General features: G+C 37.9%; 1 protein-coding gene across 2 annotated transcripts in view; it reads left to right on the forward strand.

The window, feature by feature from the left end:
- fhdc1 (FH2 domain containing 1) overlaps positions 1–4,115 on the forward strand; it is a 28,686-nt gene extending 24,571 nt beyond the window's left edge. The window contains exons 9-12 of one of the 2 annotated variants that reach the window (XM_061679780.1): positions 337–407; positions 1,298–1,415; positions 1,542–1,706; positions 1,785–4,115. In XM_061679780.1, the coding sequence (XP_061535764.1) occupies positions 337–407; positions 1,298–1,415; positions 1,542–1,706; positions 1,785–3,689 (2,259 nt within the window). In that variant the 3' untranslated portion in view covers positions 3,690–4,115. The remainder of the gene's footprint in view (positions 1–336; positions 408–1,297; positions 1,416–1,541; positions 1,707–1,784) is intronic. The other variant, XM_061679781.1, reaches the window with a different exon arrangement.
- The last annotated feature ends 9,165 nt before the right edge of the window (positions 4,116–13,280 follow it).

The raw sequence follows: 13,280 nt of genomic DNA on the forward strand, positions 1-13,280 counted from the left end.
ATATATATATATATATATATATATATATATATATATATATATATATATATATACATTTTCATGTGTTTAATGAATATGGTTTTATAGTTTGTGTTCAGTTTTTTGTTGTATTATTTTATGTAATAAGTTGTGCCTTTATATTAACAAATATTTTGTTTTTAATTTTTGTTTTAGAAACTTACTATGTTTTTATTTAGTTTTTTGTGTTTTCCATACAATCATACAAAACGATTTTAAATATTTTTGCCAAACGTCATCTGCAGTATCAGGCTAGGGCATTGCTCAACATCCCCCTTATGCAAAACGCTACGCAAACAAACATGTTTCTTCTCTTAGGAGGCCAAGAAAAAAGACGAGGCACTGTTAAGGTTTCCGGAAAAACTGGTCCACATCCAGAGTGCAGCCAGGTGACGTATAAAAAAAAGAAGAATGTCTTAAGTAAAAATGTAAATATCAAAATGAAGGCTTAGTAAAAAAATTACAACATATTCAGTAACATTTTCAAGTATTACGTTTCTAAAGTTAAGTAAAACAAATACTGTATTTGTCGGTAAAATGCATAAATTAGTAAGTAAAAACTAAATATATGAATGTAAAATGTATAATTTATTGAGTAAAAACCAAATTATGCAAAAGAGACACATTATGTTAAAACTTCAACGTGAACGCTTAAAATTAAGGTAAAACTTACTAAAAATGTAAAACATCGAATTAAAACCTAAAATGTATTCATTTAAAACAATCTTATGTTATAACACTTAGTAAGTACGAACATACCAAGTATTACAATAAAACTAATTCAAACATAAGTCATATTTAAATACTTTTTGCTGAAGTTTTATGTTTAAACTTTATGTATTATGTTTTAATACTTTTCATGTTTGACTTTGGCAGAAATCTTAAGACAAACCTGATTGCATTAAATCTTAAAACTCAAGATGTAAAAACATACTAAATGTAAACTTGAATAAAAACTATATTATGTTACAAAATAACAATTATTAAGGAAAAATCTAAAACTCACTATGATAAAGTGAAAACTTATTACCTTCAAAAGTTAAACGTATTAAGTAAAAACCTATCGTGGTATAATTTAAAACCGTGAAAAGGTGACCCTTTGAAAATGTATTAATTAAATATATAAAAACGAGTAAGCTAAAACATGAACCTTCTGTAAAACCATCAATAATTATTAACATGTACACTATATGCTGTATATATGTATATATGCGATATATATGTATACAATGTCGAGCTGGCTGTAAAACTGTGATTACCCATTTTTCCGTCTATGTAGGATCTCTGTGGAGAACATGGAGCTGGAGTTCTCGTCCTTGTACGTTCGCATCCAAACCCTGGAGGAGAAGGTGCAGGGAGACCCTGAATTACTGCAGCAGCTGGTGTCATTCCTGGAGGTCTGTCAATCAATCCATTGTCAAGAAATGCGAGACTATTGTATAATATATCACTTTGAGGAAATGAAGAGAAAGAATCAATCAATCAATGTATTTGTGCCACGTTGTTGTTCCAAATGCTTTCAGAGTTCTGTGCAGACGCTTGTGGATCTGAAGCACCGTCGCCTGGAGCTTCGCAAGGAAGGCAACGCGCTGGTGGACTTCTTCTGTGAGGACAAGGACGCATTCAAGCTGGACGAAGGATTCCGCATCTTCCACGACTTCTGCGTCAAGTTCAAGAAAGCCGTCAAGGTGCATGCTCACACTTTACACTTTGAGATCCATGGCACATTTAAAAAGTCTCATTTTCCATTCATATTTCTTCCACAGGACAATGCAGAGCGTGAGCTAAAGGAGGCGGCGAGGCAGCGTCGGCTGAGGGACTTGGAGGAAAAACGACTGGCGTGGTCGATCGAAGACAGCGGCAGAGGTGGTGCGTTCGCTCGCAGCAGCAGTGAGAACGACGTGGAGACTCTCACCAAGGAAGGCCTCCTGGACTTCTTCCAAGGGAGGTCAAAGAGTCCTCACAGTCCTCCGGGACGCTCGTGCAGCGCCCGCCGCCACCACCACACCATGACGTCCATCGCAGACCGGGAGCTCCAGAGCTACCTGGAGCTGTTCGGAGACAAGTTCAACAGCCTTCCTCGGTCAGGCCGTGCACTCCAGCGCAAAGCCACTCCTTGGATCGACAACCGAGAGCTCACATCCCCTCGTGCCGAAAGTGAACCCATCAGCCCTCTCGCCAGGTTTTCCTCAGCGGGGCTGAAAGCTGATGAAGACCGATACAACAACAGTGGCTACCAGTCTTCGCCTCGATCCTTTGACGGCCACATGAACGTGAATGTAGAGAAGCACACTTTGGTTCCTGGGCCGGAAGCGTTTCACCTCCAGAGTCCAAACTTTGTTAACCAGGGCGATATCCAATTCACTGATCTGGAACAAGAGAAGCTACCCCCTTCCGGGACTCTGGATGCAGCTCCAGGAGTAGCAATAGATTCTTTGACACAAGAGAACAAGACTAGCTCAGTTTCCTCGACAACCTGTGACACCCCACTGCCCTCAGACACCCCGTTATCCAATAGGAAGCCAGCGTTTAACATGCCAGACTCCACCGAAGCGGACTGCTCAGTCACACTGGATCTCTCTGAAGTTGAGAGCTCTTCCCTTTCGAAAGAGGTACTCCACATTGGAACAAGTGACAAAGAGAGCGAAAGCCCTGGAGAGCTCAGTTCTCCGTCCGCCATTTTGGACTCTGTCCCACCCGGGGACTTGTCAGTACCAAGAACAGCTGATGCCGCATCTGCTACGCCGACTGAGTGGGAAACCGAAAGCTGCGACATCACCATGGTGAAAGAGCCTTTGAGAAGCAGCGGGAAACAAGTATGCACGAAAAGCAAGACTGGGGACAAAGGTGGTAGCACGGGCGGCGGAAGCTGCTTCAGAGCTGGCAGTGGCCCCAATGGGGGTGCCAGTGGTGGTGGCAGAGGTGGAAGCAATGGATGCAGTCCCGGTGGGAGCAGCAGTGGTGTGAGGACACTAACCAGCAGCGAGAACCAGAGCATACGGAAAGTGGTACCCATTAGCCGGACGGGTAGCAAAAAGAAAGCCCTAGATCGCCCCCTCCGTGACCAAAGCACCCCACCAAGAGGACACCACGAAAAGACCCCCAGACCACAGCGACACTCCAGTCTACCTCCCGACGACTCAAAAGGCCAGAGAGGAGTCCTCCCTACTAGCGCCTCCAGATGCACGTGTGATTCTACTAACTTAAGGAAGACTTCCTCCATCAATAAGCCAAGCGCCAAACCCCTGCGGAACCTTCCCAAGCCGGCACCTGAGGAGAAGATGTGCCGCTCCACCATGAGGGCTCTGGCACAGACGGAAGTCCCAGGCGGCACGCCTTCGGAAAGCGGCAGCTTGCAGGCACCGGGCTCCAAGTGTTCCCCCGATGTCCCGAGCTTTGCCCGGAACACGGTGGCGTCATCTTCCCGGACCAAGAAGGAACCGGTCGCCCTGTCCACACCGTCTCACGTCACCACCGTCCTGAGTCGGCATACATCCATCATGCAGACTAAATTAGCATCCACGGTTTCCGGCGGTGAGGAGCGGACAACCCTGCGGCGGGCGCACAGCGTCAAGGCGACCAGTCGCAGCGCCTACCGCAGCCAGACGCCACCCGCCCAGTCTCGGGAAGCAGGGATGCCCAACAGGAGTGCCAAGCCAAGCTGGAAGTAAACCACAACCTAAGCTATGATATTCCGTCTAGGAAATGGGAAACTTACTAAATCGACAGACGGCAAGTCAGTGGTTGTTGCGTCCGATCCATTTTATTTTATTTTTTTTTTTGGTTAAGTCAGAGAATGTCCACCACAGGAACAGGAGCCGATGCAAATTAGCAGCCTTGTTTCTTGTGTACGATGCCTTTATTTTTAGAAAAATCAAACTCTTTCCCAAGTAAATTTAGTAAATAGAAACGTGGAATAGTCTGAATATGAAATAGTAATTTTACAAAAATCATATCACATTTTTTCTCATGATGTTACAACTTTATTTTTATAAAATTCTGACTTAATTATTGGAAAATTACACATTTTTGACCGAATAGTTTGCCTTTGTTCTCGTAAAACTCCATTTGTTGTAAATTTGAATTTCTTGTCATAAAATTACTACTTTTATTCTTGTAAAATTACAACTTCATTCTCATAGAATTACTGATTAGTTTTGTTTTAGTTTTCCAACTTTTTTCCCCCTCATAAAATTATGACTTGATTTTAGAAGAAAATAAATAGAATAATATAATAATAGAAAATTATTACCAATTATTGTTTAAGTCATAATATTATTTGAATTTGAAATTTTATGAGAAAAAAAGTAATTATTTTATTAGAATAAAGTAATATCCATCCATCCATTTTCTGAGCCGCTTCTCCTCACTCGGGTCGCGGGCGTGCTGGAGCCTATCCCAGCTATGTTCGGGCAGGAGATACACCCTGAACTGGTTGCCAGCCAATCGCACGGCACATACAAACAAACAACCATTCGCACTCACATGCACACCTACGGGCAATTTAGAGTCATCAATTAACCTACCATGCATGTTTTTGGGATGTGGGAGGAAACCGGAGTGCCCGGAGAAAACCCACGCTGCTGGCACGGGGAGAACATGCAAACTCCATGAAGTAATATTTGGTTAAAAAATTGTTTTACAAGAATAAAGTTTTAATATTACAAGAAAAAAATATTTCACAACAGTAAAGTCAAAATGTTATGAAAAAGACATTCATTGAGTCAATGTAGACTAATTACAAGAAAGAATAATTTACTATAACATGTTCCGAATTTTATTACAATAAAGTTGTAATATTTGAAGAATCATAATTTTACAAGAATATTTTTTTTGTGAATAAAGTCAATGTTACGAGAAATAAAGGTGCAACTTTTGTTCTAAAAGAAATGAAATGAAAAAAGTAATAATTTTACTAGAACATTGGACTATCACAATATAAAAAATAATTTTCTAAGAATAAAGTTTTATTATTACAAGAAAGTAATAATTTATTAGAATAGGTTGGTAATATTTGTCTAAAAAAATCTGAATTTTACAAGAACAAAGTCATAATATGAGGAAAAATAATTTTACGAGAATAAAGTTTATAGTAACATTATTAGAAAAATGTCATGTTATGACAGTGAATCATTTCATAAATTATTGCCTTTATGTTAAACCTCTAACCTCATATTTTTTCATACAATACATAAAAAATTCACAATACAATTGAGCCACTGAGAACCAGAGTGGGCCACCTCCATTTTGGTCATTTTTAAGTTGCGTACAGTAAGTGCAGAAATGAGTACAGAAGAGAAAAGGCTTATCATTCAGATGAGCACTGGTCTTTTGGAATTTTGACACATAGGGGGGCAGTTCATTATTGCACTCAGCACTTTTCCTAATTCATCACTGCAACACTGCAGTAACTCCAATTCCTCTTTGAACTCAGCCCACTATTAAACAAAATGTTTTTTAGCCCACTGTAGTTCTCAGTGTCTCAGTACGCTTTTTGTTGGACAACGGTGACTACGATGTCACACAAAGTGTCATTTTGATGTGGGGAAAAAAAATAGTGACGAGTTCCTGTGGAAGAAACACACCTGTATTATGGTACACGTAGATATTTTGTTTACCTGAACAAACCGAACACGCTGCATGATGTGGCCGTTACGTGAACAACTGCTATAACGTTACAAAACAATGTAGTTCTACAAGTACTGCAATATGTAGACGAAAATGTCACCCGTTATGCAAAGTGTGGTACTCGTTGTGCCCCTTGGTAGTGTTTCTAGGACGCCTCCATACCTCATGGGGAAGCATGCCACTCTACGACGCTAATGCTAACCGAACATTAATGACTGTAATGGGATGTTTTTTTTTTATTATTATTTTGTATTATTGGGGGGCAATTTGACTGTGAATGTAGCACCTGGTTATTTAATAGTAACAATTGTTACTGTATGTAGCTTTAATTCAGCTGGTCGAAACATTCCTTACACCTGAGCTTTTTAAAGCTGTACCTAATGATGATGTTGAATATTATTCCAAGGAAATGTGTGCGTGCCCAGGTTGTGTGTTATGTTATATAGTTAATATTTCGTATAAATAAGTGTGAAGGCTACACCGGAAAGGCAAAAAAAACCAACTAAAATCACAAGAAAAAAGTTGCAGTGTTTTGAGAAAAGGAAAAAATTTAATGTTGTGAGAATGAAGTAGTAATTTTAGCAAGTGAACATCAATAATTTGTCTAGTCCTTACTCTTCTTTCACCAAATAAACTTTTTTTCATGAGGCAAAGAATTTATAGTATATAGTATGTTAAATTATTATTTTTTTATGTCAAAATATGTTTGTGAATTACAACTAATCTTATAAAATGGGATGTTTTTGGACCAAATTCTGCATTTTTTTCTTGTATTATTTCTGGTAAATTTTAACTTTGTTCTAAAAAGTTATTTTAAGTTCCTGCCTTTATTCTTATACAATTCAAAATTTTTCAATTCAAATGACAACTTGTGAAAAAAATTGCCCAAATATTATGCTTTTTTTTCTCTCCTAAAATTACAAATTATTCGTTGTTAATTTTGATTTTTTTTCCATCCATCCATTTTCTGAGCCGCTTCTCCTCACAAGGGTCGCGGGAGTGCTGGAGCCGATCCCAGCTATCATCGGGCAGGAGGCGGGGCACACCCTGAACTGGTTGCCAGGCAATCGCAGGGCACACATAAACCATTCACACTCACGTTCACACCTACGGGCAATTTAGAGTCTTCAATTAACCTACCATGCATGTTTTGGGGATGTGGGAGGAAACCGGAGTGCCCGGAGAAAACCCACGCAGGCACGGGGAGAACATGCAAACTCCACGGAGGCGGGGCCGGGGATTGAATCCCGGTCCTCAGAACTGTGAGGTAGACACTCTAACCAGTCGGCCACCGTGCCGCCTGTGGGTTGTTTTTTTTTTTTCTGTCCTAATTTATTCTTGAAAATTGCAATATTATTCTCATAAAATTAGGCATTTTTTCTGGTAATATTACAACTTCATCCTTATATTTAAATGATCCATCCATCCATCTATCTATTTTCTGAGCCGCTTAACCTCACTAGGGTCGCAGGCGTGCTGGAGCCTATCCCAGCTGTCATCGGGCAGGAGGCGGGGTACACCCTGAACTGGTTGCCAGCCAATCGCAGGGCACATACAAACCAACAACCATTCGCACTCAGTCACACCTACGGCAATTTAGAGTCTCCAATTAATGCATGTTTTTAGGATGTTGGGAGGAAACCGGAGTGCCCGGAGAAAACCCACGCAGGCACGGGGAGAACATGCAAACTCCACGGAGGCGGGGCCAGGGATTGAATCCCGGTCCTCAGAACTGTGAGGTAAACACTCTAACCAGTCGACTACCGTGCTGCCTGTGATTTTTTTTTTGTCTTAATTTATTCTTGAAAATTGCAATATTATTCGGCATTTTTTTCTGGTAATATTACAACTTCATCCTTATATTTAAACTATTCTCATAAAATTCTGATTTTCCGATAATCTTATGACTTTATTGTTATAATATTCCTAACTTTTCTTATTGCATTACGACTATAATTTGAAATAACTTTTTTCCTGTAAATTTCGACTTTATTCATATATTTTTTTGACTGAATGTTGTACCTTTTGTTCTTGTGAAATTACTCATCAACAATTGTAATTTATGACTTTGTCATATAAGTAGATACTTTTTCTCTTATTACGACTTCACTTTCAGAAATTGCAACATTTCTCACGTGAATTGCAAATTATTTTTTGCAGCTGGGTTAGGCTCCAAGGATAAACGGTATGGGAAATTTATGGATGGATGAATAGATGGACTTCATTCTTGGAAAATTAATAATATTGTAATATTGAAATGTTAGTCTCATAATATTTCGACTTATCCCGTAAAATTGTGACTATTTCTGATGTTACAACTTTATTCTCATGCAATTACGCCTCTATTCTTGTAATACCACTACATTATTCTAGTCAAATTCCACCTTTTTTCCTGTAATATTACAACTTTTTTCTCCTAAAATGACACCTTTTTCCTTTAATATTCCCACTTTTTTTTTTGTCAGTGTGGCCCTGCCACTGTTTGATCTTGTTGCCTTTTCCGCTGATGTAATTTTGTCACGCTTGTGTGTGTTTTATGATCAGCGTTGGCCTCTTCAAATGCATTGTGCCATCCTCTCCATGGCAACCCCTCCCCCCCAAACACACACCCACCCACACACACACACACTAAACAGCCTGTTGCCTTAAAGCCTTGTGTAGCTCCATACATGCATATCAATACATCCATACAGCTGCTCTTTGTACATAATGTAAAAACATAGTATTTTTCTGACCATTAAAGCTTTACATACAGCACTTAAGAAGAGTCCTCTGTGTGTGTGCGTGTGTGTGTGCGTGAGAGAGCGTTTGGCTCTCATGCAAATCAAGTGGATTGAACACAGGAGACAATGGCACCTTGTCAGTCTGCGTGGCATTTATAATACTCACTGAGGACTGGTTCTGAATCAGCGGTCACAATATTAGGGACATGATCTACATGCCAACCAATGCAAAAATTCTACACTCGAAAAGGTGATAATGGCAATTTTCTGGTCATATTTGGACACTTTTATTTTGTCATAATATTATGACTTTTTTTCCACAAGGTCTTTAAAAACAAATTGTCCCCACAATAAATTTATTCTCGCAATTTTTTATTTATTTAATTCCTGATAAAATTATGATTTATTTTCCTCTGAATAGCTGACTATCCTCAGTTCATACATTTTTTTACTGGAAATATTTCAATTTATACTAACATTATAACATAAATCAACCACATTATCGTTGCAGAATACAATTTGGTAAAATATTTTGACTTTTTGTTTTGCTATATTATAATTTTCTTCCACTGTAATATTATGACTTAATTGTGCCAGAATACCACAACTTTCTCAAAATATTTTGATTTTCATATGAAAAATTACTCCCACCCTGTATAATTTTCCAACTTTATTCAGGTAATATTGACTTTTTTTCTTGCATTGTTATTAATTTATTCTTAGAAAATATTTTTCTCCCTCATATATATACATATTTCTTTTACGAGTTAGACATTTTCCCCCAGTAATTAAAAGTAATTTGGGCCCTCTGTATGTTCCACATATATTGAGGATTTAGAATGCTGTCAAGAGTGCATCTTTGCCACAAGAAGGCAGCAGAGGGTTTGGCATCTTCTGGCATTCTTGGACGCTAACATAAATCCTTAGCGTTTATAAATGTACTACAGTATGTATGTACAGTAGTTGGTTTAGCGTGTGTAGCATTATGCACAGTCATGTATACAGTAGTGTTCATATTGTTTCAATGAGTTGTTGGCTCTTGTAGTTCAGGGCTATATAAACTACATGCTGGGGGATGAATACCATTATTAAAGCAAGAAACACTGTTAGCTTTCTTCCAATACATCACATTCAAACAACTCTAAACCTTTATAGAGGTTGTTGTATATGCTCTACAATATAGCAGTTCACAATTAATATCCGTCTAAATAATATGACAGAAAGATACAAACTTTAAATAAAATACATCCCACTCACGGAGATGCTAATCCAGACGCTGAGACCACCTTCCTTTTTTCACTGCGGTCAAGCCAGCCTGTGGAAGCTAGCTGTCATCATCATGCATGTTGTTATGAAAGTGCCCAAAATAATACTTCCGAGTTAAAACAGGCTAGACAGCAACTATTTTTGGTTGACCTAGCCTCACAAAGTCGAGTTTTTCTTGAAAAGTGCGCCTAGAAAATGAGTTCTTAATCATGTACGCCATTGTTCTCGTCAGTAAATCAATCTCATGTGCATATTCCGCTCGACCAATCAGAGGGGAAAACAGACTATTTAGCCGAACCAATCAGTGGGCGGAACAATGCCACCGGCACTCAAGCCATTACAGGCGCAAGAGTGGTGAATCTAAAATCTGATTGGTTCAAATGAGAAATGACCATTTAAATTGTGTTTGTGTTTGACGCCTGCACTCCGGATCCTGAAGGGCTTGGCCAGATAACATTTACATGGCAACACCTAGAAGCCGAAATCTGATTGGACAAAACAAATAAAATCTGACACAGGCAGTCAAGACCAATTATAATATAATTTAATTCAGTTGAAATTGTAGGTCTGTGCTTTTGATAGTGTTTCGGCTCTGAAGGCCCTCACTCAAGAAGAAGAAGAAGAGGGAGAATGCTGAGTAATGTCAAGAACAATATTGAGAACCATTTTGAGGAGTGTACGCTGAGTACTTCCTTAATTACTCGGTTGAAAAATAGTATGGGGTTGTGTGCTATGTTTTGTGGTAATATGTTTGTATGTTTCAATGGGATGTCAAAGATTAAGTGACTTGTTGCCGTGTCCACCTGTGTGTGTGTGTGTGTGTGTGTGTGTTAGTGGTCACGTGTGAGGGATTATGCTCGTCTCAACCCTTCTTTATCCCCGCAGTTCAATGTCACACTTCAACACTACTCACTGGTTCGCTCACTAACTTGCCATGCTGACTTTCCCCTGACGTAATAGCTACAGTACCCGATGCATTACTAGTACTACAATGTGTAAACTTGCTACTCTACTGTATGTGTATGGAAATGACACAGGATCGGTCCTGGACGAGCTGTGCTGACATCAGAACACTAACAGTGAGTTACGTTGTTGTATTGAACGTGTTCATTCTTGGTTTCGTTTTTGCTTATTTCTTCCTTCGGCTGCAGTGTCGTTAATGTTTTGTAAGTGTAAAAGTGTTGAGTCTTCTGCTCCTTTCTTTTTAAGTGCAGATGGCATGAACATGAGGTCCCAAGTGAAGGGTGGAATCTTAAGAGAAACAAAATGGAAAAAGATATCAGGTAAGACAATTTATTATAGTAGGCTATGCCAAGGTCCTCTAAATTGCCTTTTTGAGAGCTTTCCCATACGTAGAAAATGACAAATTCAGCCCCTGAAGACAGTTTCACTCAGCACGATGAAATTTGGTAGGCATATCTATCATAAGTAGACCCACAAAAAGTCTCACGAAGCCATTCCTGAAAAGATATGGGAAGTCTGCTATTTGTGTTTGAAGCGGCCATTTTAGGGTTATTTCCAGGGGTCCTTCATAGTCTTACTTGCCTTACAGAGTTTGTTCGATTGCTACCAAATTTGAACCACGTATACTAAATGAAAAGAAGTCTTGGGGTGGTCCTGTGGTTGTGTGCTCTGCATGCTAATTAGGTTCCTCTTTTTAAACTGCACCCCCTCCTTTCGGTCCCCCACAACCACCTCGACGCCCACCGACAATAAAAGCTCTCATTCCGTCGCACAAAATCATGAATGCAACAGAAATGCAAATAACTTTTCCTTTTCTTCTCACTTTTTTGGGGATTTTATTTATTTATTTATTTAACATGAAAAGAGTCTTTTACGGCACACTGCATTGAGATAGCGTTGCCTTGGTGACATCTTTAGGGAGTGGTTCGGCCTGAAATCACACATTTAGCTAACATGTTCCAAAAAAAAAAAAGTTCCTTAAATCTGATTGAAAACATCACAAATTCAATAAACATTCATGATGTGAGTAGGATATTATAGGAAAGGGGACTGGTGTGTTAGCTTTATATGTGAACAAAGTGAAATGTATGCTACAACTATGTTAGCTTAGCATGAACACATAAATCAAGGAAAAACAAATGATCTTTAATAACACATTTAGACTAAAAAAATAAATACGTTAGACTAACTTACTTGGAATATGTTAAAGGTAAATACATTTAAGTTACATATATGCTACAGCTAAAGTTAGGCTAGCTTAGCATTACGCACACATTAAACAGGAGAAGTACGATACCTTTAATTAGTTTTATATTTATATATATTGTATATTTAAAAAATGAATAATAAGCATACAAATGTTTTAAAAATGGATACAAATAAATAAAGATGGATGAGCTACAGCTATTGTTAGCCTAGCTTCGTATGGCCACTTTAAAGAGTGGAAGCAAGTTACCTTTAATGACAAGTTTTAGGCTCATTTGAATAATAAAACAAAACCAAATAATTGTATATTTTAACAATAAATGGCTAAATATGTGCTACAGCTATTGTTATCCTAGTTTAGCAATGACACATTGGACAAGGCAAAGCAACTTACCTTTAATAACAAATTTGTAGGTTCATAAATGTGTTGTACATTTGTATTAAATATAATACATTGTAACTTTTTTTAAACATGGAAAAACAAAAAAGACATGTTCCTTGTGTCTTTAATCAAAAGAGAAATGTCACTGTTTTATTTTATTTGACAGTTTATTTTATTAATAGGCATTTACAGAAGAGAAAAAACAGTCCCTTTTCTGTTTTTGGGTGGGCGTTACTTTGCATTTGATTGGTCACTTTCAAGTGAACTGAGCTGGAAATGTGTCGAAGTGCAGCCAGTTGGTACAGGATGGAGGCCGCAGCTTCCAAATGGACTTTCACTTCACTTCATCAACGTCCAGTGAAAGTTAAGAGTGGTTGTGCATCCTCATGTTTCAGTTTCAGTTTTTTTTTCTCTCATGTCAACAAACCCAAATAAAATCGAGGTGAGTTCTTTTTTCATCCACCTTTTGTACTGCATTAGACTGTGTAGGTTTACCTAATGAAATGGCCTGTGCGTCTGCCATTAATGATTGACGTGAAGACAAAAGTGGGAGCGATCATATTTTGAGATATTTATTTTTATTTTATTTGGGTTTTTTTTTGCAGATACAAAGAGTTTAAATGTTACTGAGTCAGTGAATCAAATGTAAACTTTGTTCACAATGCAAATTTGATCCATAGCACAACAACAACAAAAACAACAATGGACTACAATAATGAAAATATTTATACTAAGTTCTAAAAAAAAAAATTTTAAGCAACTTTAAGCTGATCTTCCTTTGACATATGCAAATATGAATTTAGCATAAAAGCTATTGTGCCGCATGTAGGAAAGCCCTGAATTTTAAAAATGTTTTTATTTATTTTGTTCATCATTTTAAAATATTTTTAAATGTGTTTAATGTATATTTTTTTATTTGAATTAATCTGCATTAATAAGTTTTTATTATGTATTTCCTATTTATTGCTTTTATCAAATTTCATTATTTCATTTTATTTGCATCTATCTAACTTTTATGTATTATTCATTTATTTACTTTTCTATTATTTCATTGCATTATTTTTTAATTCATGATGCATTTCATTACTTTTTCC

This window comes from Phycodurus eques, chromosome 6 (assembly GCF_024500275.1).
Source record: "Phycodurus eques isolate BA_2022a chromosome 6, UOR_Pequ_1.1, whole genome shotgun sequence".
Taxonomy (NCBI): Eukaryota; Metazoa; Chordata; class Actinopteri; order Syngnathiformes; family Syngnathidae; genus Phycodurus; species Phycodurus eques.